The 24221-nt window shown below is 40.2% G+C and overlaps 1 protein-coding gene across 1 annotated transcript in view; it reads right to left on the bottom strand.

Annotated features, from left to right (window-relative positions):
- Window positions 1-24221, bottom strand: part of SLC66A2 (solute carrier family 66 member 2) — a 57300-nt gene that overhangs the window by 14120 nt on the left and 18959 nt on the right. Inside the window, exons 4-5 of the mRNA XM_010708272.2 lie at window positions 22733-22786; window positions 4407-4623 (exon numbers count right to left, since the gene is read on the bottom strand). Coding sequence (XP_010706574.2) covers window positions 4407-4623; window positions 22733-22786 — 271 coding nt within the window. The remainder of the gene's footprint in view (window positions 1-4406; window positions 4624-22732; window positions 22787-24221) is intronic.

Here is a 24221-nt window from a genome sequence, read left to right as displayed (position 1 = left end):
TTTTTTAAAAAAACACAAGATAATCACAGTGACCAACACAGCACAATGATCTGATTCAGTCTTTCCAGGCCAGTCTTCTCAAGACAGACTTAATGAACAGAAAGACAGTCTAATTGATTGTGCTGGCTTCTCAGTGTGTCAAAGTGCTGAGCCTTCTACCCAGTATCAGCAAATCTTGACAAAGGATACAAAGAAAAGAGGTTCTTTTCAAGAAGACTGAAACATCACAACAACAATAGGGAGACCGCAACCCCCTCTCCCCCCCCTCCCCACCCCGTTCAGTCTGTCCAACCCCTAGCTACACAAATGGCCTTAAGCTATGGGCATACATCAGATTTGGCTATCACTTGTACTGTGGTACCTGAGACTCCACGATATGCAGTTCAGTTCAGTCCTACTGCCAGTCCTCCCTTTCCTGGACCTGGGGAGTTTCTACCGTCCAGTGGCTGTGAAACTCCGAGCACTGGCTGATAAGGAACAATAGCTCCATACAGATGGAGCAGCGGTTGACTGTTAAAGAGGGTCACTGACAAATGACTTCAATGACCTTCTGTGAAAATCTTTCAATGAAGGGCAATTATTGTTCTAGAGCAGAGTATGGCAGGGGAGCAGACAAATGGAAAACAGACTGCCATAGAGCAAACCTACCCTTGCGCAGACCCAGAAGATGCAGAAATGGGTAGGTGGGGTAAAGGTGGTTTTAGTTTGCTTTTAGTTCTCACTGGTCTAGTCTATCAGTAATAGGCAATACATCACATTCATCTCCCTCAAGCTGAGTTTGTTTTGCTGGTGATGGTAACTGGCGAGTGATCTCCCTGTCCTTAGTCACAACCCACAAACTCTTCTCACCTTAGTTACTCTGCATGTCCTAAGAAGGAGTGACAGAGTGGTGTGGTGGTGCTGAGCTAACCCCTGGCTATTAAACCACCATAGGCTCTTTTCAGAACAGTTCCAAGGGTATTCTGCCAACCATCACAGCCATGTGTCCCATTTACATCTCGCTCCTGGTTTTCAATCTCCAAGTCTGATTTATCTGAAAACAATTACTACCTGAAGCATGAGATATCCTCAACTTCTATTTTAAACAGATACGAGTGATTGGGATGAGGAGTCCATAGGGTTATTTGACACCTTTTTTTTCAGAAACAAGATCATATCTGCCAAGTCTGGCAGGACATCTTGTTCAGATGTGGCCACATACTGTAGTTTTACTTTCTGTTCCTATTTTGACTGTTCTGCTGAAACAGAAACAGACTTAACATATGAGATGTTATGTCCCGTTCAGACCTACTTCAGAGACTTGTTTCTGTTTTCCTTAGTTAGGACATGAGGACCTTCAAAGAACCCCACCTGTGACCCTAGTAAACTGTGATGCTTTTATCAGACATGGGCTCCAGTTATGCACTACAGCTGACTGCATTACTGCAATTTAAGAAGTTACCACTGTCTAAAAGGTCATTAAGTAGACTGAATAGGCTAAAGCAGCTTAATTCTTACTTCTCTCCCCATTAAGCTTAAAGTCACAAAGATACTTGAAACTCATTACTTCACTTGGCCACTGAGGCCAGCTAAGAGGCTATCTGGCAGTTGTCCATTATGGCCCCATTGACAGGCAAAGGATCACCAGCTCAATTGTTTCTGACAGTGTAAACCATTTCTGCATGTAATCATAGAATGGCCTGGATGAAAAGGGCCACAATGCTCATCCAGTTCCAACCCCCTGCTATGTGCAGGATCACCAACCAGCAGATCACGCTGCCCAGAGCCACATCCAGCCTGGCCTTGAATGCCTCCAGGGATGGGGCATCCACAGCCTCCTTGGGCAACCTGTTCCAGTGCCTCACCACCCTCTGGGTGAAAAACTTCCTCCTAATACCCAACCTAAACCTCCCCTGTCTCAGTTTAAAACCATTCCCCCTTGTCCTATCACTATCCACCCTCATAAACAGCCGTTCCCCCTCCTGTTTATACGCTCCTTTCAATACTGGAAGGCCACAATGAGGTCTCCCCGCAGCCTTCTCTTCTCCCAGCTGAACAATCCCATTTCCCTCAACCTTTCCTCATAGGAGAGGTGCTCCAGCCCTCTGATCATCTTAGTGGCCCTCCTATGGACTTGTTCCAAGAGCTCTGCATCTTTCTTGTACCGGAGCCCCAGGCTTGGACACAGCACTGCAGATGGGGCCTCACAAGAGCCGAGTAGAGGGGGACAATCACCTCCCTCTCCCTGCTGGCCACCCCTTTTTTAATGCAGCCCAGAACACAGTTGGCCTTCCGGGCTGCAAGCGCACACTGCTGGCTCATGTCCAGCTTCTCGTCCACCAGGACCCCCAAGTCCTTCTCCGCTCTCAAGGACTGCCCTGACCCAAGTGCAGCACCTTGCACTTGGCCTTGTTGAACCTCACTAGTTTCACGTGGGCCCACTTCTCCAGCCTGTCCAGGTCCTTCTGGATGGCTTCCCTTCCCTCCAATGCATCAACTGCACCGCTCAGCTTGGTGTCATCCACAAACTTGATGGGGTAGTAAATATATCCCAATGGGCACCAACTAGCTCCTGGCAAATACCTATCAAAGTTCATAAATTCAGTTCTATGAGCTGCATGGCTCGACTGCTAGATGCTTACTTCAATACTTCCAGGATTGAGGTCTCCTCTCTGCTTTTAAATAGAGAAGCAGGCACAGGAAGGGAAAATCAGAAGAAACAACAGCTCCTTTAACAGAAACTAAAACATTAGCAGAAATCATTGTCATAGTAGGAAGAGCTTGATAATGCTTATAGACCATCAGATCAATTCAGGATTACACAGTGCTAGAAAGTATATGTGGCTCTTGCAATACACATAAAGCTACAATGTGACCTGGAAAAAGATATGAACACAGCGTCTGCATGAACGTAACCCAGCTGCAGTAAAGTAGCAGTACAAGCCATATTCTCTCTTATCAGTATTCACACCCACCAATATCCAATAGTATGCAAAGTATTGCTTTGGGAATCCAAGGGGAAAATCTGCAGGTACATCTGACAAGGAGGGTGGCTATCCTTAGACCTAGCCCTGTTTGATGGCAAGGGAATGAGAGCTTCTACTGTATCTTCTGTCGACTGAACAGCGGTCTTTACCAAAGCAGTTTTGCATGAGAATTCTGCAACTCTGCGTTTCCATGCAAAGAGTTAAACCATTCATTTGAAGCACAAAGTTTTTGTCCTCATTTTACTAAACAGTGAATACAGAAAAGTAGAAAAAAAGAAGCTCAGGTCCCCAGACAGGAGCTAAGGAAAAGCAAATCATTATCTGGAAGCAGCTATCTTAATACGGCATTATAATCCACAGATAAAAAACGTAAGGGGGAAAGTCAAACCAGAGTATAAATAAGGTCTAGTAGGTAAACTGGGTATCACACAAAATTGTCCAAAGTAGTGTGCCCAGGCAAAATACCTAAATATTTTGGAAGGAAATCCTGACTTTGTATTAAGGGTGTTCCAATAAGAAAATGCCTTGAGTATCACAGCAGATTTCTAAACAAGCAAAAGGAATAGTGTCAGTAACTGCTTTGGTGTGAAGGAGGCAGAGATGATTATTTGTTTTCATCAAAGCAAAAATTATGTCAGCAAGTTTGAAGTCAATGAAAGAGGAACTGTTTCAAAGCAGTGAAAGAGAAGACAATCACTAATGACAAAGGTACTTCCCGAATTTAATTTGTTGCTGTACTGTCTTCTACAAAACTGGTGCACTGATGCAGTGTGGTGAATGTTCCCTCTCTGCAGAGACTCTACAAGTTGCATTTGCAATTTGGAAACCTTAGTATTAATACTGACACATACAATAAATGGTATGAAACGATAATCTAGTTCAACGTCTCAACAGTGAACATAAGATTAAAGTTTTCTGTTCTACGTCTGCTCACATGAATATTCTTGCTATGTTTGAGCTTTTTTAAATGTCAGGTACAAGTTTTTACACAAAAATACTGATGTTATTTGCTACTAACACTACTAACATTACAGAAAAGAGCTAAGTAAATATGTAAGAACAAGCAGTGAGAATGAGTTACAACAATTACTAGCTGTAGACTTTGTCTTTAGTACTTTTGATACAGAGGACCTCTTCAGACTATTTCTAATGGCAACAGCAGTAGCTCTATGTATTATTTTAATAAAACATATTTCACCTTGAAACTATCCAGCTAGGTCTGAACAATGGGTCAGATCCTGGGGATATAAATAAGCTCCCACTGTCTACAGCAGGGCTGCCCCAGTTTAAACTAACAGAGGCTCTACCCCAATAACTGCTGTATTTTCAGTTAAAATGTAGAAAGATGACATTGCCCTGCACAGAAAAGCATTCTCGCACTACAAAAATATTTACCTAAGCATACACACATACTTGTTTTATTTAAGGCAAACACCATACCTCATTCCTTCTGTGGACCTATTCTGGTAGTTACGGTAGAGTTGAGGAACGCCTAACATGGCCTCTGTGAAAACTGCAAGGAAGCCCAAGGTTTCCACAAAGAGAGATGAATCAAGCCAGAGATAAGTGATGTAACCGGTGACACCAGTGAAGGTCAGGACACACTGCACGTAGTCCGTAAACTTGCTCCAATGCCAAAAATAGTTCAAGTCAAAATCTGCAACAGAAGAGAGATGGAAGAAGAATAAAATTTCCAAGCCTGATTCAAAGCTTATCAAAGTAGAATTGAGAACTCGTAAGTATGAGAGAGTCAGTTTTTGGGAGCAGATAAAATAGAAATTAAGAGGAAAAGGAGTTAAAGGGCGGGGGGGAAAAAAAGGCAACTTAACACCACCAAAAAAGCCCCACAAGATTTGATCTGGAAAACATTTTTTTGTGGGATGTGTTCAGTATGGAAACAATAATACAAAGAATTACAAACTAGGGTGGATAGCAATAGGACAAGGGGGAATAGTTTTAAATTGAGACAGGGGAGGTTTAGGTTGGATAGTAGGAAGAAGTTTTTCACCCAGAGGGTGGTGAGGCACTGGAACAGGTTGCCCAAGGAGGCTGTGGATGCCCCATCCCTGCAGGCATTCAAGGCCAGGCTGGATGTGGCTCTGGGCAGCCTGGTCTGGTGGTTGGTGACCCTGCACATAGCAGGGGGTTGGAACTGGATGAGCATTGTGGTCCTTTTCAACGCAGGCCAATCTATGATTCTATGATTTACAAAAATGAGATTTAAAGACGAAGTGTTTGTCTTCAGATACGAAACACAAAGAACTCTGGAGATGAATCTAACAGAGCTGACATAAGAAGGGCTCACAAAAAACTTCACACTGCCAACTACAGGCACCAGTCACAACAGTACAAACAAACTCTTATTTAGGACTGTTGTCTTCACTTTCAAACTGCTTCAGTCCAGGCTGAAGAAGGTCATCTCAAGTCCACAAGTCTGATTCCTGATGTGTTACTGCTGCCTTGGTAAGGGCAGGCTTCTGTGCACATGCAGCACGGCTCTGCTGAAGAAGGTGTGGGGCTGTGAAGAGAATCCAGCCTGGAACAAGACTTCCCACAGACAGCACTTTTCATTTTAAGGACAAAAATGCACTTTCATATCTGTACTTCACTTTGCCAGCAAAATTAAGTGCAGGGTTTATATCCATTTTTGTATCTCTCAGAACAAAACACTACTTCACTAAACACAACACTTCTCTCAATAGAGAATAAGTCAAAGAACAAACCAAGCATGACATTTGCTTACTTTAACATACCACTGGAAGATACATAGCTATCTTATTGACAAATAATAATATACACCAATTTACGTCACTGCCTCTTCAGCAGAAGTACAGAGCACTACAAAAGAAGTTCTGCTGTTAATTCTGGCAATGAAAATACTGATGTGTGCTGGCTTACATTAACACCAAACTCAGAAATAAGAATGAATCTGCACAGGCAGGTAGGTTCTTAAGGACACATACATATTCCAAATACTCATTTTATTTTCTGCACCTTTTCACACTTCAGTATGTGGTAGACATTCTTTATTAAGTTAATTTCCCTTTTTCAGTACTCAGCAAAATCACACCTCGAGACAACTACTGCATCCAGTTAAATAATTTTACTTTGCCATACAAAAAGGAAAGCAAAACTAGCCAGAAGCCATATTCAACCTATAGCATAGCATTTTTTATAGTACTGTATCAGCCATTATCCAGAACTAAAATAATTACCATACATTGACAGCAGCTCTGTCAGTGATGTACACTTTCAGTAGTTTATGGCAGTGGCTCCTCAGCCTCAGAATCCACTGGCAAGGATGCATGACTAAATAAAAAATAGACCTAGTGCTGGCAGAGCCAATTCAGCATGACAGCATCATGCATGCACTGTGTGCTCTGTGAAGTCTTTCCTTTCTGGAGGTAAAGGAAGAATAAAACAAAATGAAGCAGAAAATGTAAGACATAAGACAGACACTACAACAAAAGCAGGAAGTATTTTAATCATTTTTCTTAATTCCTAATGTGTTTTCTAGAGAGAATAGGAGGAGTCAGAAAGAAATGACAAGGAAAACAATGCCCAGACTTTCTATTCCCTCCACTTTGCTGATCTGTGCCATGAGGGTGGACAGACAATGGGAGAGAACTCCTAGAGAGGTGGTTGATGTTCAATTAATCTATCAGTGTTCAAGATGTGCTTGAACAATGCCCTCACAAATGTGTTTTAACTTTTGGTTAGCCCTGAAGAAGTCAGGCAGTTGGACTTCGTGATCTTTCAAGGTCCATTCTAACTGAACTGTTCTGTTCTATCCTCATTCTAACATAAAGTAGTGAGAGGGAGAACAAAGGAAATTCACTCAAATTTTGCCACGATGTTCTCAGCTTCTTGAGCAATACCAAGCAAATGGCTTAACAGAACAGATTTGACACTATTCCAACTTTAAAATAGCAAGAGACAGTCTCTGGTAAAGAGGTGTTTGGGCTTCCTATGGGGACAGAATAATTAACAGCAGAAATAAAGTAGGTGAGAGAAAATCTGGCCATTTAAAAAAGCAACCTCCATTCCAGAAAAGGAGAGCTACTATTGTTTTTCGAGTAAGATGTAATATTTACTTTTACCAAATTATTTCTCAAAGAATCTTAGGTCTTTTTAAAAACACTTCAAGCACTGGCTTTTAGCCCTTAAAAAGGAAATCGTTTTTTGTAATTCTTGCATTCAAGCACACTAGGAGGAAGACCTGAACTGATTTTCCAGCAAGGGTCATTCAACATTACACAGTGTTCAAAACACTGATTCAGACCAATACCAGAAAATCAGCAGCTAGTAGCAGCCATAGGCAAGAGCACATAAACCTTACTCCTCCAGACAGTACCCTCTGTAGAAGAGACCATCTTGGCTCTCAAGCTGCCTATACAGTCATTGTATCTCAAATCATAACCCTAAGGCTCAGCTTGAAACTTGCTTGCATGGCACCTTCTACATGCAGGACTCTCAGCCTCTCACTTACCAAACCCTCCGTGCAGCTCTCATTTCTGCCTTTGTTTTCCACATGCTCAAGGATCCTCTTTAAGATATTTATCATAGTATAGTGATTCTTTATTTCCCCAAATTAATTTTATTAACAAAAATGAAAGAATCATACCAACATACAGGTGCCGAAGTTACAAGTTTGTGTCAGTGTTCACACGGCTTCTGTGAAGTCAGCTACAAAATCCATGAGGCAGTCGCATGCTTAAGTACTTGCATAAGCCATGGATTTTGTAGCTGACCTCAATGAAGCCGTGTGAACACTGACATGTGCTATTAGTATTGCTGTACTGAAGTCCATTTCCATTCATCTTAAGTACTCACATCTCTCAAATTAGTATTGGGCAGACAAGAAATCTGGTGTTCAGGTCATTTAGTCATCATTCTTGGCCTGAAAATCTTAAGCATTAGTTCTGTTATAATAACATACCTAGATGAGAGAACAGGTGTGTGACACAGGGCTCCAGCTGAAGCAATAGTTAATTACTAAAAGGAAAGAGACAGATTCTCTTCTGTTTAGTCTCTTGCTCAAAACCCTAATGAGGCTATACAGTGTCTCTTTCTCTGTACTAGATTAAGAATAAACTCTAGTTTCCACTATAATTTGCTTGATAATGTTTTCCTTGAAAGAACAGAAAAATGAGAGAAGAACAATCAGAACCTTTGCATTAGCCTTTCAGAAAAAATATCTGAATTATATTAAAAACAGTCCAATATGTAATCACTAATTGTTCTATTTAACAGATTTACTTTCCAAATGCTATAGTCTATTTTAGGACACTGCACATAACCAACTACTTCCAGGGAAAAAAAGAATGGCTTACCTAAAGAAAAAAATAAGAAGTAGTAGCATATCTGTCCTTTAACGTAGGTCCCAGTTTTGTCTCCTCTGCAGATATCACTCTTTTTTTCTAAAAAGGTAAAACAGGAAACTCTACCGCACCACAATATATTTCTACCAAATATCTCAAAATCCGACCAAGACCAGATGCATTTCTTTCTAATCTCTGAAATGGCCAGGCACTGCTTGCAGTGTTCACTCCACTGTTCACAAGATCCTCGTCCTGCCCAGAATAAAATTCATGACATGAATTTGTAACCATGCTTAGTCTATTTAGTTGAAACGGTAACTCCCAGTCACTAGGGTCTGGGTTTGATCTAACTGACATTACTGCAGTGAAAGGTATGATCTTATTACCCATGCTTGAGGTCTTTAATCCACACAGGGAGCCGCATTATAAACATCTTGATCCATTTATAGATGAGAGATTTATGCTGGAAAATCCTATTGATGCCAGGGAAGGAGCAGCTCAGCTGATCTTTTGTGTAGTAACTGGAGAAAGGTCTACACAGATTGAGGGTAAAGAAAGATGAAATTAAAAGACCTCCTCTGAGAGGCATATTGCATGTTAGACATGAAAAATATAAAGCAGACAGAAACAGTATTGCCAACAGTTGTAGGTTAACATTAATCAAGCCAAACTGCAAGTAGAAAATTCAAGATTCTGGTGTAGAATTAATGCTTAAGTGATGCATGTTGACTCTCACTTGAACATGACACAGAGGCTCAAACAGTTAAGTCATATTTAGCTAAAAAGCATTTTATGATGTCAGCTACCACTTTAGTTCCTTTGGGAAAGTGAAGCAAAGATTGACATCCAAAAAAATGCAACCTCAACTCTATCACAGTAGCAAGTTTCATCCTAAAATGTAATTTAAATCTGGTTTGTTTCAGTTTAAAATCATTATCCCCTACCCTATTGCTGCATACCCTATAACAACATTTATCCCAAGTCCTTAAATAGCCTATCTTTGCAAAGTAGATGAGTTTCCAGTCAAACATCCAATCCCTACCTTAACAACACTGGAATACAAAACCTCAAGACCTAGGTTCTGTGAAAGGGACTGATAACATTAATTCAGCCAGCCTGGAACAGTTACAAATTGCAGTCATGGCTAGGGAATATGTCAGGTTATTATCCATGGTCTGTAAAATGCACACACTGTTCAAGGATGCAGGAGCTAAGATTTACAATTTGCTGTTCTATCAATCTTAACCACTGGGCTATAAGACAGGCTCCCTCTCACACGCTCTTTGGCTCAAGAAGCTCGTCATCTCTGCTGTAAAAGGGGGATCATCTCTCAGCAGCAGGCAAATGTGATGCCTCTCATTATCTCAACTCTTATACCAGTTGGAAAACAGAGACTTGCAATCCCTGGCTGAGAAGAGAAATGAACTCAGACCACACACGTTGATTGACTGCCCCAAGGTATGCTCTGGCACTGCAATCAACAGCTTTATCATAAAATAAATTTTGCCACATCCCTGAAGAGGACTCGGGAGGCACCTACAACAGAAATTGGGATCCTGGCACTGAATTCTGTATACCTGCAGTCCTTCAGTTGTACCAGATCCCTCCTGCCTCCAGCATCACTGGCCTCCCAGCAATCCCAATTTCAGGGTTGGAGCAGGATGCAGACGAGCACATGGATTAGCACAGGCATGTCCAACTTGTGAGCAGTACCCTGTCTGGCACTGCTCACAATGCAGCCTGCCCCCTGCTCCACACCATCATGGCAGCTCCACTGTGCATCCCTGGGCATGCAACCATCACTCACCAACAGCCAAACATCGGTATGCTATTAAGCCTATCTGGGCTGAAACCAGGGTATGGGGAGGGTGCAGTACTTAAGTTATGGCAAATAATTTCATGCATTTTGATACATTGGCTAAATGCAGTCCTGTGACTAGAAAAAAAAACAGGCAGCTGTGCTTTCCCTTTTGATAAAGGAATTTCAGAAGTTTCAAGATGGCCAAAAAATAATCCATTTTTTTGTATATTTGAGACTAAGTTTTCAGTTGACATAAACACATGTACGAAATTTCAAATGGAAGGTATAGATTTGCAATCAAAAATTTGATCTGATCTCTTTATCATACTTTTACAAGATACCAGAGAGAAATTGCCCTCACTTCACTGTCACATCTTACTCATGTTATCACTTCTTGGAAGTATGCACGTTTGTGAACAACTGTTTTCAAAGATGAAGAACAGGAAGAATAAAATTTCATCAAAAACCTGATGAACAGCTTGAAAGCTAAGAATGGCAACTACTGCCATCGAACCATCTTGATGCGTTAGTTGCACTAAAACAAGTTCGCATATCCCACTAGATTTATGTTTTTGTTGCTCTCTTTTTTATATGTTTTATGAAAGAAACATTAAAAATTAAAAGTTTTGTTGTTTATATGCATTAGCTATATTTCATGTATTTTACAAGGATTGATCTGAAAGTAATGCCTCCTACTTTATTATGTTTGCCTACGATGTCAGAGATGGATGTCAGCTATATGGCAATAAGGTTCAACCTTCCTGACAAAATTTCATTATATTTTGTTGCTATGTGACAGATGGCAGCAGAAAGTTGATCTGACAAAACGGCATCTGACATGGAGGTGTGCATGAAGCAGAGGTGTGGAAATGAATTCTGTGCTGAAAAAAAACTGTACCCATTGACATTCACTGATGATTACTGAACACTTATGGAGGGCAAACAGTGGATGTAAGCACAGTAAAGTGGTGGGCAGTGCATTTCATCAGTGGTGACAGCAGGTTCTCTCTTCTGGAGCAGATGGTCACCAGCGTGGCATGCAGGCTCTTGTTCATGGCTGGTGAAAATGCGTAGCTAATGTTGGTGGCTGTTGAAAAAGAACACTTTGTAGCTGAGACTTTGCTCTATTAAGTAGTGTTACTGTGATATTTGTATCTGATGCAGTTTCCTCCGTGGAATCAGGAGACATTACTTTCAGAGCAATCTTTGTAAAGGCAGCCCTAAACAATTCTTTTTCACGCAGTACAGTCCAGGTAAGCCAAGAGGTTGGACACCCATGGGTCAGCACCTCTCATCTTGCCTATTCCCAACAGCTCCCAGTCAGCTGGTGAGTTTCTCCCACCTTCTTTCTGAAATTCCTGCATACCTCACAAGCGACTCAGGAAATAACTGGTGTTGTAAGAACTGGAAGGCTTCAAATGACTTACTGGGTGATACATAACTTCCTACCAGCTCTGTATCCAGCTAGGCACTTTCTTCCTTTCTTTCAGAAAGACAAAAAGATTTAGCACTAGAGAGTGAAAATTGATACATTTAGATTTTCTTTCTTCATTTTTTGAAGAAATGATAGAAATCTTCAACATGCTGTGTGGAGACAGCATGTCTTTTACATTCACTGGAACTGAAGAGGAACTTGCTATCTTTCACTCAAGTGTCTCCTCAAAAGAGAGGAAATGAGAGTTTAGCACCAAGAATGTCTGGCTCTAATTCAATTCTAATTCAATTTCTAATTCCTCCTCTTCCAAAAAAAAAAAAAAAGATTAAGGGATCCATCACCTTGCATAGATGAAGATATTACTATCACCACTTTTTGTCTTCATTCCTTCAGGCCTGTGATTTGGGAATTTCTGCATCCCTACATACTTTTTGGCACCTGCACAGCCCTGCCACCACAGCATTCAAGCATCTCTTCACATGTCAATCTTAAAACATTCCTGTCCTGCATCCCCTTCTTATTTGGCCTCCACACCAGTACCCAAACTCAACTGTCTCTTCTTCCTCTTCAGAAGTGAAACAACACAGAGTCTTGAATTTCTGAAAATAATAGCCTACCTAAAACAAATTATAATCATTTAATGAAATCTGTTTTATTTCCTTTGAAAGCACCTACTCAGCTTACTTCTCACCTCATTTTATGTGGTGTCACCAGCCTTTATAATCTCTTATACTAGATCTCCATTTTGTCGTATCAAGCTCACCTCAAAAAAATTACACGAGAGCGGGGCAATATCTGCCTTATTTTCTTCCAGCGTTGGCCCCACCTCAGAGCTTCTCACTCACTTTCCATACTGTTCCTCAGCACAACATACCTCTAAGTATAGGACTTCATTTCCTCTGTGAGGAAAATTAGCCTTCTCAAACACATCAGTACTGAAGCTATCTACCGTGTTACTGCTATTTCTGCGCTCCGTTTCGTACAGAAGACAACTCTCTTCTTTCTACTCCAGTGTTCTGACCATCCTTCACACACACTGTCTCCATGAAGTCATCTCAAAAGCTGGGAAAAGCAGCTATTGGCTGACTTACAAGATGACTGATGGAGGAAGACAGCTTAACAATTAGATGAATCATATAGCTAGGAATGCCACTGAAATATAGCAGCAGTGAACCGATCAATGCTATGGAAAACCAGCTATGTACTTGGAAGTTGGAGTGAAAGAGGCACGAACAGCCTCATAAATCACAGAGAGAGTGAAAGCACAGACTTCAGAAAGAGTGTCTCAAGGAGAAGCAAGGGAAGAAAGACAGGAAGCCCATGGAGCACCTCAGCAGAAGGAGCTTTGATAACTCTGGCCGCAAACATTCCTGATTCTGCCCACCTCCTGGTCAAGAGCATCAAAAATTTCACAGCAACTCAAACTAAAAAAAAAAAACAAAACAAAAAAACAATCCTTCACCTGCAGGTGATCTGAAGTCAGGCCTCTGCTCTCAATACACTAACAATGAAGGCAGCAGATTACTGCCACGCTCACTCTTCTTTTGAATAGATACTCAGCTGACTACGTAAACCAGTTTTTTTTTTTAGACAGTAAGCTAAGCACGGATGGTATATATGGATGCTATGGCAAGAAGAATACATAGCAGCAAGATACTCATTTTCCAATCATTCTGTATTTTCCACTATCCTCAGCATGGTTTATCTAAGCTATCACCCACAGTCCTATCAGGCTGTACACAATGGACTCCAGAAAAAAGACTTTTTCCTAAACAGGAATCACCCGAGTACTGCAGAGCAGATTGCCCTGGCTCCACATTCCTGTAGCTGGAGATACAAACTCTCTATGAAAACAGTTAATTTTGAATAGTACTGTAGCTTATTCTTTGAAGTCTAAGTCTGAAAAGATACCAAGAGTACTATAATGTTGGAAACAATGTTCACTCATCATAATCATACTCCATGCAAAGACTACAATTAGATAAATAAAAATAATTCTAAATACTACAAAACCAAGCCATGCACTAGTTCAGATCCAGGCTGCCTCAGATACCACAATGCCACAGATTACAGCAGGTTGCACAGATAATACAGCAAATTATCTCTCCTTGTTTCCTAGGTAACTCATCATAAGGCAAGACAAATTCCAGTCCTCAAAAGTGCCCTACTAATTTAGTATCCAAACAGTAATGCACTGTGCAGCTGCTTCCTTCACTGAAATATCGTGTGGCCTACTAAACATGTATCAGCAATTGCTTGCATTAACCTCAGGAAAACCTGTTTTCAGTATCAACAGTTCTGGTTTACAATTATCGTAAGCATGCATGAAGCATAGGGAGCTTTCTGCTCTTTTTTCATTTGCCTTTCTCACACCCTGACTCATATACGACAATGTCAGACATTTTCTTTAATACTCAAAACTCCTTTCCAAAGGTGCTCATACCTCAAAATGACCACACAAGGATTTCTTTTCAAGTATCACTTGCAATTAAGAACAAAATGGTAGACTGGTGAACAAGGATTCAATTTTGAAAAAAGAATATTTCTGGACTTTAGCTTTACACAGGAACGAAAGTAAGAGTTGGAAAGCCTGGGTGAGGAGGAAGAGAGGCAAACATACACATAGGATTGGAAAACAGGTTCAAATTTTTGCCCTCTCTGATTCAAAATAAGCACCTTCAGCAATGGTTTTTCTACATCCTAGTGGACCCTGGACCAGTCACAAGACATATGAGGTCAGGAAACATTGTCTCCTTAAGCATAAATCCCTTTACAGATAAACAACAGTGATCAAACATTCACTGAAATCATCTATGTCTGTATTCATTAACACGTGACCATCCACCAGCAACGACGCTCATCTCCAACATCAAATTCATCAACTTTCGGCCAGCACTAGCAGAAAAATCTCAAATGCAATTTATTATTTGCTAGCATAAACACCAGGTAAGGATCCTGACATTTGCAAAGCTGACTGTGTAACCAGTCCACTTTGAAGAAAAAGAAGTTTTCCAGATACATAAAGCAGGAAATAATCTTACCCTTCATATGGCTTTCTAAGGAAAGGAAAAAAAAAAAAAAAAAAAACACGACTGTTCTGGTAGTGGAAGGTTTTCCAAAACTTACAGTCTAGAGTATTCTCTTACACCTTTAAGCCAAAATATATTCTATTTACAACATGTCTGCATGTACCTAAATTTCTGTATACAGTGACCAAAAAGGAACAACTTCCAGAAATGACGTTAATGCATTAGCAGGAAGAATCTGTGGGGAAGGAACCTTGTACAGAGTTTCACTTGAGTACTTACAGCCTGTTTTACTGATTACGGCACTTGTAACTGGAGAAGTCAACTGAAATGGAGCTGCCCTGAAACAGAACTTCCCCTACAACTTCCCAGTTGTTAGTTAGACCACACATTAATCTCTACTTCGACACGAGAATTGGTTGTTACGCAAGATGCATTTCTGAATACCAGAACACCTGATGTCTGCAGTTTAATTCTCCATTATGCAAAGTATTTTAGGATCTGCAAAGAAAGGTAACAGTAGGAGACACGATAATTAAGTTTTTATTACTTTGACAGCAGTAGAGGTAATGCACTCACAAGCTGCTCATGTTTCCAAGCAGAAGTACAAGCCCCTCTCATCGCCCTCCAGCTACAGCAGGACAGTTTAGTTCCTTGAAATACTTCCCACTGAAGCCACAGAATGCAAGTTTTTCCTCTTTTTCAGTACTCTACCTCAAAAAGAAAAAAAAAAAGCCAGATCCATTCCCATATTTGGTCCAAAATGTATTCCCAGAAACCATTCTGTCAGAGTAACTGAAGTAGCAAGATGAAAGTGGGGGGGGAGGGGGAGGGAAATGGAGCTAGGGGTGAACAAGATAGAAAGGAGTATCAGGAAAAACTTGGGTGCCAAGCTGATTGGCAGCAAGGTCAGTTTAACTGCTGCTGCAGGCAAAAGACTTCAGCTGTTATATCCCTTTATTAATATAAAAAACAACAAACAAAAAACAAAGCAATACAATTAGAAGACAGCGCACTGTGCTTGCCCACGCCTCTGCCACCACAGAGTACAGCCCTTGGCACTCCTGTCCACATAATGCAGGGTTCTGCCATCTGCCAAGCCCTTGACACATCCCTGAACCAGGAGGGCAGAGAATGGGAATAAAGACAACAGACGAACCATAAGTGATCAAGTGCTGAACAGCAGGCATATCCATGAGTAATTCATCAATCTTTGACATCTACTGCACACAAACTTAATGAGAAAGTTGTGTTTAAGACTATCTTAAATCACTCTGACATTCTGCTCTGTTCACTGAGTGTGCAGTTACATGTTCTAGGGCATCCTACTCCCAACAGGGAATGAAGAGCGGTTTAAGGAAGTAAACAGTGTCTCTGAAGACACAATTAAATTTTGCTTTAAATTCTTTAAAGCAGAAGAAACTTCCTTAAAATAACTCCTTTGATTACAACAAAGTACCCTATACTACAGGGTACAAAGACCAGAGAAAGGCAGCAACATAAAACTTCAACATAAGCAAGAAGTCATTTCAAGTTCCAGTGGTTATTATGAACGGACTAAAAAAAACCAACAACAAAAAACCAACAAACAAACAGGTGAAAGGGAGTAGAGAATCATTCATAGATTGGATTGGAAGGGACCTTAATTATCTAGCCCCAGCCCCTGAAGATTTTCAACACCAGCTATGTCTATGGAATTAAACAAGTTGAACAAGGCCATTTAAGTCAAAACAAATCTCTCAAAACTAAATTCTGGGTTTTGGATTTTTTCCCCTGCCCATGGAGGATGGTGCAATAGGTATAATACATATTGATCACAGAGCAGAGCAAGGAGAAAGTAGGGCACGTAATAAAGCAAGTATTCAGAACATCAGGAAGGTCGGTCACGTAGTTTCTTTGTTAAGAAAGAAACATGCTCATTACAAGCAATCAAAGAAGCTGGCTGCATATGTCCTGACCCTTGCTACAAATGATTTGCAGAAGAAAAAAAAAAAAAAACCAAAACCTTATCTGTTGCTGATTCAAGAGGACACAAAGAAGCACCTTTTCATGAACACCCTTTTTTCCCCAATCTCACTCAGTATTATCATCATCTTACACACAACATACATAATTATTTTAGTAACAAGATGAAATGAAATTTAAACATTAAAAACATTTCTCTGAAGAACAGAACTAATTAAAAATTTAAAACATGACTGCACACTTACTGAGGCCTATGTTTACCAATCTATTATTTAAATAGTTCTGCATCTACTTTGATATGTTTTAAGAATCACATACTAAATTCAAATACTTACTGGCTACTTCACTGGATGCAGAGCTTAGAAAGTTTTATTTCACTCTGCAAGAACCATTTTTTACTTTTTCAGGTTAGCTGAATAAATGTTACATTTATTCAAACAACAGCAAACAACACGAGGTGAATGAACACCCACTTTCCTCTCTGCCTTTGAATAGTGACTCAGAGCACAGAAAGATGAGGTGGCCAGAAAAATAAGTAAAGCTTAGTAAAAGTTATCTAAAAAGAGAACCACTATTTTTTTAAATCTCTCCAAAATATAAATGCAGTATGCTGTAGTTCATTTATGTTATTCCATGTTTTCGATTTGAAATGATTTTGAAACGATTTTGAAACAAAGGGAATTTGATGATGCTGCAAAAAAAAAAAAATCTAATGCATGACCATCTAATGTATTTCTAACATGCTAAAAACCAAACAGCTATTTGAAAGGATAAAGGCTCCAAGGTGTATTCAGCAATACACAGAAATCCTTCTCCCCTCATCCTGTCTCTCCACCATCACAACGTCCTGCTCAATCCTATAGGAGTACAGCCAGTGACCTGACAAGCAGCTGTTTAAGCCAGCACTGCTGAACACTGCATTGTCACCTGATCACCACAGGCTGGGATGGAAAACCTTCTATCTATTTAATCATGAATGAGATGGGCTAGTTCTTCTTTCCAGACACATTACACTGTTATTAGCTGCTATAGATCAACTTTAACAATAACTTTGACTTTTTCCTTTTAAACACACCTCTTACTGGTACAAACTTAAATTATTTGTTTTAGTATTTACTGCAATCATCTCCTCTACAGCAATTTATTGTATCAAAGTATCATACAAAGAGGAAAGAAAGATAATGTACTGCACTTCTTCAGAAGTTGAGTGAGACAGAGCATGGGCATAGAAAGATGTTTAAAAGACTAAATCCAGAAGGAAAATTTCTCACACTACTGAAAGCCCAACTAGCCAAGAGTTTAGTTATTAGTATTTATTAGTATAACCAAGCCCCTGCTACTGCAGCATCCCCTCTGAAGAGCCCTTGCAATGAATATCTAGCTCTATGCTGTTCTCCACAATGCCTCCCTCTTCAATATCCAGGAATAATTCATAGGCAATTTTTTCTCATCAGCATCTGTAAGTTGCTCTTCAGACAACCAGTTAATTTACCAACATCAGAAGTGACAATTTAGTATTGCACCAGAGGGATGTTTCTTTTGGCTTCTGTTCTTCAGCATGCCTTCTGCCAGCAGGTTCATAAAAAATAGACTCAAAGAAAATCTACATTAATAAGGACTATTGTGAACTTGTGGTCTCAGAAAATTAGCAAGCAAAACTTTGTAATGGAGATTGGGAAGCATTATATGATGCACAGCTGATCTTCAACACCACAGCCTGCAGTATTCATCCCAGCAAGTCTGAACAATCTGAATGAAGTCCAACTGAAGAGTCTGAGCTAGCGATTCAGGCCCTTTGCAATCAGCAGAAACAAACAGGCTTGTCTTCACCTTCTGCAGATGACATGGGAGTCAAAAGCCTTTTCTTTTATGTGAAAAAACTGAAATTTAAGATGTTTCTCCATGTCGAGCCCAAAGCACCGAGTAGCAGAAGCAGTCCCAGACTAAGTGAAGGTGAAAGCAAAACAGAGCTGACTGCACACATTTTTCTGATGCCAACAACAGATCAAAAACGCACAGGAAAGACAAAGCAACCCAGTCCCCTGCCCTGATTCATCCTTCCTCACCACTCACATGGCATACACACCACCTATGAGCTGCTGCTTAGTTCTCCTGTTACAGACCTCAGGCAGAAAATGCAATTTCCTTCATCTTCTCCCAAAAGCCAACAGCCCAAGGATACTGGCTAACTTGGAGTGCAATGTAGATATACATACATTTTTAGTTGAAACATCAGTCTGGGGTTTGACAATCCTTTTCCAGTAAGTATCTCTTAGGTGAGAATTACTGTTCATGAATTGGGAACATACAGTGGAGAAGGTAAGAATCTTTCAGGAAAATAAAGCTATCCCTAACTGTTTATAATTCAGGAATCATCAGTATAGTACATTACAGGCTGAAAGCACGACATCTAAAGTGCTCTTTCTTTTGCAGTAAAATCCATTACACACAGAAGCCATCCTTTTCAACAGGTATGAAGTAATTCTTCATTATCTTCATAGTCACAGATGATACAATATTGCACACTTTTGGAGTATACTACTTTTGATGTGCACCGTTGTGACCATGAGAAGTATAAACATTACATTTAAAATAGTGGGTGAAACCACACCCATGCTAACACAGCATAAACTCTAGGTACCGATTTTCTGTGATTCTGTGGTAAGCATGACAGAGCATTGGAACAGGTTGCCCAGAGAGACTGTGCAGTCTCCTTCTCTGGAAATATTCAAGATCCACCTGGACACCTACCTGTGTGACCTATTGTAGGGAACCTGCTTCAGCAGGGGGTTGGACTTGATGATCTCTAGAAGTCCCTTTCAATCCCAGCTATTCTATCACTCAGGTCAAAAAAATCACATTTTGTTTTCCCTTGATGCAGTAATTAATTAAAATAGCAAAGCACTGGTGCTTCAGTAATATATGCCTTTCAATATCTAGCACAAGGAAATACTACATTAACGTCTTTATTTATAATTACAGACTTCTGAAATGTAGTCTTATTAAATACATTCCTTATTTCTAGCTCAGAAGAAACTAGTAACTTCAGATTTCAAGCACACTTTAAATGACAGAAGGCTAATAAGACACATAGGAAATAAAATGTAATGGATAAAAAAGTTAGACTGAGTGCAACAATTTGGAGGTACCTGGATCATCACCTTCACATATAATTTCATTCATTAAGAATAATTAACATTATTATTATTTCTTTTCCAACTCAATGCACTGTATGATTCAGTGAAAAACTTGATCACCACAGGGACAGTCAGACACTGGCACAGGTGTCAGAGAGGTTATGGAATCCATTTCTTTGGACATACTCAATTCACCTGGACAAGACTCTGAGCAGCCTCATCTAATTGGACTTGCTTCAAGTAAGGAGCTACAGCCACGTAACCACAAGCATCCCCTCTCAAGCCAAATTATCCCAAGATCCTGTTTAAAGAGCAGATCTCACCACTATGATCTAAATCTGATCGAGCATGTAGGAGCAGTGACATGCTCAAAATGTAAGTAATTTGAGAAGTACATCATGTCTCTCTAACACTCCAAAGCAGGACCTCTGCAGCACGCATTCCCAAATCTGCATGATCAGGAGACAAGTACTGTATATGAACATTCAGATGTTTGATTACTGACACTGAGTTTAACTAATTAGTCTGGCTCCCACCATGAGGAAAAAGATTTCTCGAAATTTCTGTTTATTCACTGTTTTTACAGATAGCAGAATAGCCCTGAAAGAAGAGTATCTCTCACAAGTTCCAGTCTGGGGCTTTGCTCAACATTTAGAAACCCAAGTGCACCCCCACGTGGCTAAAAGTTGCTTTTTTTACTCTAAGCTAAAACATACACAACACAAGCAAAATTCTGACTCTATTCACAGGTTTAACTCTTCACCACAACAAGGATTAGACATGGTACTCGTGCCAGAAGCAGTATTTTCATAGCCACACAGTATTCTCAACAGAACCTGTTGAAGTCATCATCTTTCTACAAGACTACAAACAGCTGAGCTGCATGAAACTTCACAGGTACTACAGAAGGGCCAGACAAAAGGCATTGGCAGCCAGACCTGTTAAGACATCAGGAACACAGTGCTGAGCCTACATGTCTGTCGTATCTCTTGTCCAGTCATACCCAACCTGCAGTTGGTGGGCCACAAGAGGCCCGGCCCAGACCGCCTAGTGGCCAGCTTCCTGCCCTGCACCATCACAGCAGTGACTTTTCCCCATCCAGGGTCCTGGCCCAGCCCCGTGCACACACCCATTACTCAGAACAAATAAATACCAGTGTGCAATTGGCACTGCCTGGGCTCAAACTGGGACACAGAGAGAGGGCAGTGCAGTACTAATTCAAGGATATCGCTCACTCAGTTAAACCCTCAGCCAAAGGCATGACTTACACTATAATGTAAAGCACTCATTAAACCACCAGGACATATTCCTGAATGCATATTAAATATAAAGATATCAAAACTTCTCAACTACTTGCTCCAGTAAGAATTATCCCATTAAAATAGAGAACAGATTTGCCAACTCATCATTAAACCTCAAAGCAGTAAATCACTGACTGTTCTGAGAAGGAAGAAACTCACAAGGATTATCAAATTCAGTTCCTGGATCCACACTGGGCCTACAAATCCAAGCATATGTCTGAGAACATAGTCCAAATAATTACTGAACTCTGTCAGGTTTGGTTCCATGACCACTGCCAAAGGGAGCCTGTTCCAGTACCCAAAAACCACCTCAGTGAAGAGCTTCTACCTAACATCCAATATGACCCTCCCCTGACACAGCTCCATGCCATTCCTCAGGCTCTATTATTGATCACCAGAAAGAAGAGATCAGCACCTGCCCCTCTGCTCCCCTCGCGAGGAAGCTGTAGGTCACCACAAGGCCTCCACTCAGTCTCTTCCTCTCTGGGCAGAACAAACAAAGGCACTTCAGCTGCTCCTCATATAGCTCTGCCCTGCAGACCCTTCACCATCCTCACTGCCCTCCTGTGGATGCTCTCTAACAGTTTTATGTCTGTCTCACACTGTAGCCCCAAAACTTAACCCAGTGCTCAAGGTGAGGCTGCACCAATACAGAACAATCCCTTCCCTTGACTGAGTAGCATAAAACTAACCAACTTTTAAACAACTTAAAAAAAAAAAAACACCCACACAGAAATGAGTAAAAGGTCACATTAAGTTACTTATTTCTGTTTAATTTTAACCACTTTCAATGGATTGTTTCAAAATGCTTAATCATATCTGGGATCACAGGCAGCTGTTTCTAACTCTGCTACTGTAAATAAAGAACTGCCGAATACTAGTAAAAAGGCAACGGAAAGATAGGCACATAAAGGACAGTACTGTTTAAAGTTTACATTCCATTAGTTAGTGTTGCAAGCCAGTGAAAATTATTACAAGCAAAGACAAACAGCAAAACACAAGTTTGATACCAACTCCAGAAAACATGCTTTGAAAACAAAACAAAAAAAAAGCTGTCTTGCAAAATACTGCTGTCAAACCAATATATGGTACATTTCGGCACTACATCTGAAAGGAGAGATCAAAAAGATGAATAAAATCTAAATTAGAAGAGAGCCTATTTAATCTTCACATGATTGGTCTTTTGCTCTCAAGAAAGTACTCAAATTATAAACAGATGAATGGTTATTCTGAATTTCTCAGGATGAGATCCAGATTCCTTAACTGCCTATTGATAAGTCCAGAAGTAAAGACTACATAAATCATCACAATGATGTAGGCTGAAAAATGAGATGTTGTAGGAAATTTCTCATCTAGCATTCTGAACAATGCTGAAAGATACTCCTGTAATTTTCCTTATTTCCTCAAGAGTTGAGGCTGGAAGAGAAGAAATACAACCCTGAAGACATGGATCCCTGTATCAATTTTGCTTTGTAATTTGGAGAAGAAAGAGAAAGACGTAACTGTAGAAATGCACAATGGAATGAATTCAACTGGTCATCAAATCTGATTTATGAAATAGAGCTGAAAGCATCTTTTCTTCTATGAAAGTTAGAGGTGAGGAAGGGAAAATTAAAACAAAACCACACACCAGGCTTTAATACGTCACAAAAACATAAACATTTGCCATAGAAATGATCATACAATCATTTCTAATAACGATCACAAAAAAGAGTAGCAAAACACAAAATATGCAGTTGGAATGACAACTTCATGCAAGGTGGGTTTGTACAGTACATACCCAGGTAAGATCTCTTGGGAGGTGCTTTAATTTCTTCATCCTTACTATCTGCAGCTACATTAAAAGAAAAGTTGAGAGAGGAAAAAAAGGAAAGACAAAATAGATTTGTATGATTATGTGAAACAACAGGTCTTTTAGTTCAAATTTACACAGTACATTTTGCTTATATAAGAGACAAAACAAAACAGGACAAGTTTTAGTCTCCATGCTTTCTGTAAGCCTCTCTCACTCAGTGATATTAAGATAGGGTTGAAGAGCAGGAAGGCCCAAAAGAGTCTCTGTGCACAACTTAACAGCAATTCACCTAGGGAGAGAAACAGTCAACTCTTACTTATCTATTTTTCATTATCAGAGAAAAGAAGTTATTATCCCAGTAACATCAAGTATATAAATAGACGTTTAACTAGTTGAGATAGTATCAGCTGCATTACTTCCTGTGGATAATGCTGTTCTAATTTCATGAAGTCTCAGCTTAAGCTAATCATGTTAACAAGGATGGAGTAGACCCCAACTGCAATCATTCTCCATATTAAAATGTTGTCACTCTCCTTAATTCCCCCAGTGGAAAATGACGTATTCTGCAAGAAGGATTCTCTGTGATAATATCAACAGTCTTCAGGAGATCCAAGATACAATTATGAGGTACAATTTATAAAGCAGGTTAGGACAACAAGCAGCTGGAAGGAAGACAAAAGTGAGTAAGTGATCAGAAAAAAAATCTTAACGTCACACCAGAAGACCACAAGTTCTACTTGAGCCTTGGCTCTACTGTGAAAAGATGCTGAAGAGCCTGTTTTTAATAAAAGCTGTTTGCTGGTTTTCAGCACATGGTGCTGAGTATCTGTCACAACACCTTGGACATACCTGGAATTGAATATTTGTTAGAGAAAGAGCAAAGCTTGCTTAGTTTGGGGAAGAAAAGGAAGACTCTTGGTTGAGTGTCACTCAAAGTCTCCGTGAAGTCTCTGTCCTAGCCTGCCAATGCTTTTGAGAGTGACTAGGTGCTTTTAGCAGCTAGTGAGTACTCTGCTTCCTGAAAAGGTCTTGGTTCTGGAATCAAGACACGCAGATTGTTTTTCATGTGACTGTAGCATGATAGCACCATCATGCCCCAGAAATAATACAGAATTTTGAACAAAAACAATTTTAACAAAAGAAACCACCACTGAACCTTAAAGCTTTCTGTACTGGATCAACAATACAGCATCGATGTGAATGCACCAACACTAGTATATTATGGGCAATGAATAAGGAGAGCTGTTATCACAATGATAGTGCCTGGAAATCTACATGTACAACATTCCAGTTGGAATTAAAATGGTGCTAAATAAAGGATAAAAGAGAATGAGATATTACTCATGCCTACTGAACTCAGCTGATGACTTATCCACAGTAACACTAGCTTTCATAGCATTCTTTTACAGAAGAGAATGCTGTCCTTCCACTGAGGTGGTTTAAAGATTTTGTTGTTCTTCTCTTGGTGGGGATT

Source organism: Meleagris gallopavo, chromosome 3 (assembly GCF_000146605.3).
Source record: "Meleagris gallopavo isolate NT-WF06-2002-E0010 breed Aviagen turkey brand Nicholas breeding stock chromosome 3, Turkey_5.1, whole genome shotgun sequence".
In the NCBI taxonomy this organism is placed as follows: domain Eukaryota; kingdom Metazoa; phylum Chordata; class Aves; order Galliformes; family Phasianidae; genus Meleagris; species Meleagris gallopavo.
Note: the sequence above shows the minus strand (reverse complement) of the source record. Positions and strands in the feature narration are given on the sequence as shown.